We start from the raw sequence: 2,500 nt of genomic DNA on the forward strand, positions 1-2,500 counted from the left end.
ATTTCATGATTCACAAATAAACGAAACGCGATTCACAAATGTATTTCATGATTCACAAATAAACGAAACGCGATTCACAAACGTATTTTGTGATTCACAAATAAATGACCCCATGTCATTTGTTTGCAACCTGACGAACACGAGTTACACATCAAGTAGCCCATACTTCTCCCAAATGTACACATACACATGAAGTGATAAAACAAGCCCTGTGCTTCAGATGTGCACACACACATGAGCTCACCTGTTCTCGCCTTCTCCTGTGCTCTTACTGACGTTTCCTCTCTTCAACACAGGGCTCTTCTGTAGTCCAAACACACCAAACATGCACACACACACACACACACACATGCACACACACACATCCATGCACACTAGCATGTACTAGCTAATCCTCACCAAACATGCATGCACACATGAACCCTCTAAGGACTATATCCCTCTGGAGGGATATTTTGTTTGTTTGTTTGTTTGTTCTTGTCTTGTCAATATGCCTTTAAAGCTCCGCGAGTGTTTGTCCTAGAGTCAGTAGCAGAGTGTTCAAGAAGTGTAAAAGTGTTCCTACTGATGGGAATTATCTATATCCCAAATATCGGAGACTCCGATCCAGATTTTATTCTTTCAATGATGCGCACCAGAGGAGGAGAGAGGATAGATTTCACTGATTGTAGTTTCACCTAAATCTCTTTCACTGTCTGTCTTTTGGAGAGCCACAGAATATAAGCTGTTGGCATGCACGGAGGGGAGGTCCCTAAATGCTAATTATTACTTGGGAGTCACCGGGTCTCAGACAACACAGGGGTGTCATGATCAAAGACTCAAGATCTCTACATGAGGCTGAGGAAAGCTCAGAGACATGTGGTCAGATTCGGAATACACAAGAGGAGCTTTCCACTTCTCATGGTTTCCAAATAACACTAAAATGACCACTAGGAATGAGATATATTGAATTATTGACTATGGAATATATTTAATAAACTAACGCTTAATTCCTAGTCCCTTCACTACCGACGTTCTCTTTCTTTAGCGTAGTGCCATTCTCTACCCCAAACAGACACACACACAGACACACACACACACACAGACATCACACACACACACACACACACACACACACACACACAGACATCACACACACACACACACACACACACACAGACATCACACACATGCACACACAACACACATTAAGTAGTAGATGTGTACGAAGTCTAAACGTGTTCTCCAATGTTCCGTGTCCTCAGCGCGGTGCCGTTCTCCCGGGGGAACATCACCTTCAGCATGCTGACCCCCGAGCCCAACCTGCGTCCGGGGTACAACGACTTCTACAACAGCCCGGCCCTGCAGGAGTTTGTGCTGGCCTCGGAGGTGCGGGTGCAGCTGTTGGGTCAGTACCACACGCAGGAGCCCGGCGTCCCCTTCCGACACCGCTACTACGGAGTGGACGAGATCACCATCAGCGGCAGGTAGGAAAAGCACATGAAGACGCTCACTGATTCTGGGTTGGTTCTGGGCCGGGTATAGATTGGATCTGGTCCAGGTCTGTGTTGGATTTGGATTGGATCTGGATTTGGATTTGATCTGTTTTGGATCTGGATTTGTCCCAGATTGGAACCAGTGTGAATACATTTTCCAATCAGGGTTTATGCTAGCATTTTTTCTTGCCGACCTGGTGTCCAGAAAGAATGTATTTTATTTATAGGACATTGTTCATTTATCATTTTTTTCTTTATTAAATTACTTTGAGGTCATATAATCACATCTTAATCATATAAAACACATCACAGCTGATAAGGTTAGTGTACATGTTGAGCAACAAAAATGTTCACTCTTGCTCTCCCTTGTGTAGTTAAAAAGAGGTGTGTAACTGTGCTGTGTAGTCTAAAAGAGGTGTGTAACTGTGCTGTGTAGTTAAACAGAGATGTCTAACTGTGCTGTGTAGTTCAGAAGAGATGTGTAACTGTGCTGTGTAGGTAAAAAGAGGTGTCTAACTGTGCTGTGTAGTTCAGAAGAGGTGTCTAACTGTGCTGTGTAGTTAAAAAGAGGTGTCTAACTGTGCTGTGTAGTTAAACAGAGATGTCTAACTGTGCTGTGTAGTCTAAAAGAGATGTGTAACTGTGCTGTGTAGGTAAAAAGAGGTGTCTAACTGTGCTGTGTAGTTCAGAAGAGGTGTGTAACTGTGCTGTGTAGTTAAAAAGAGGTGTGTATCTGTGCTGTGTAGTCTAAAAGAGGTGTGTATCTGTGCTGTGTAGTTAAAAAGAGGTGTGTGACTGTGCTATAGTTCTCACTCTGATTGCCATTCAAAGCCATCAGAATGTGTCCTAATGTTAGCGACGTTAGCCTCATTTGTGAGACAATCATCCATGGATTGAAAATCATAGACACAGCATGACAGGCCAATCTGCTTGTGTGTGTGTGTGTGTGTGTGTGTGTGACTGTGTGTGTGTGTGTGTGTGTGTGTGTGTGTGTGTGTGTGTGTGTGTGTGAGGGTGTGTGTGTG

The 2,500-nt window shown here is 43.8% G+C and overlaps 1 protein-coding gene across 1 annotated transcript in view; it reads left to right on the forward strand.

The window, feature by feature from the left end:
- The window catches only part of ush2a (Usher syndrome 2A (autosomal recessive, mild)), a 108,178-nt gene that overhangs the window by 26,051 nt on the left and 79,627 nt on the right, over positions 1 to 2,500 (forward strand). Inside the window, exon 8 of the mRNA XM_042709800.1 lies at positions 1,245 to 1,466. Coding sequence (XP_042565734.1) covers positions 1,245 to 1,466 — 222 coding nt within the window. The remainder of the gene's footprint in view (positions 1 to 1,244; positions 1,467 to 2,500) is intronic.

Source organism: Clupea harengus, chromosome 14, assembly GCF_900700415.2.
Source record: "Clupea harengus chromosome 14, Ch_v2.0.2, whole genome shotgun sequence".
In the NCBI taxonomy this organism is placed as follows: domain Eukaryota; kingdom Metazoa; phylum Chordata; class Actinopteri; order Clupeiformes; family Clupeidae; genus Clupea; species Clupea harengus.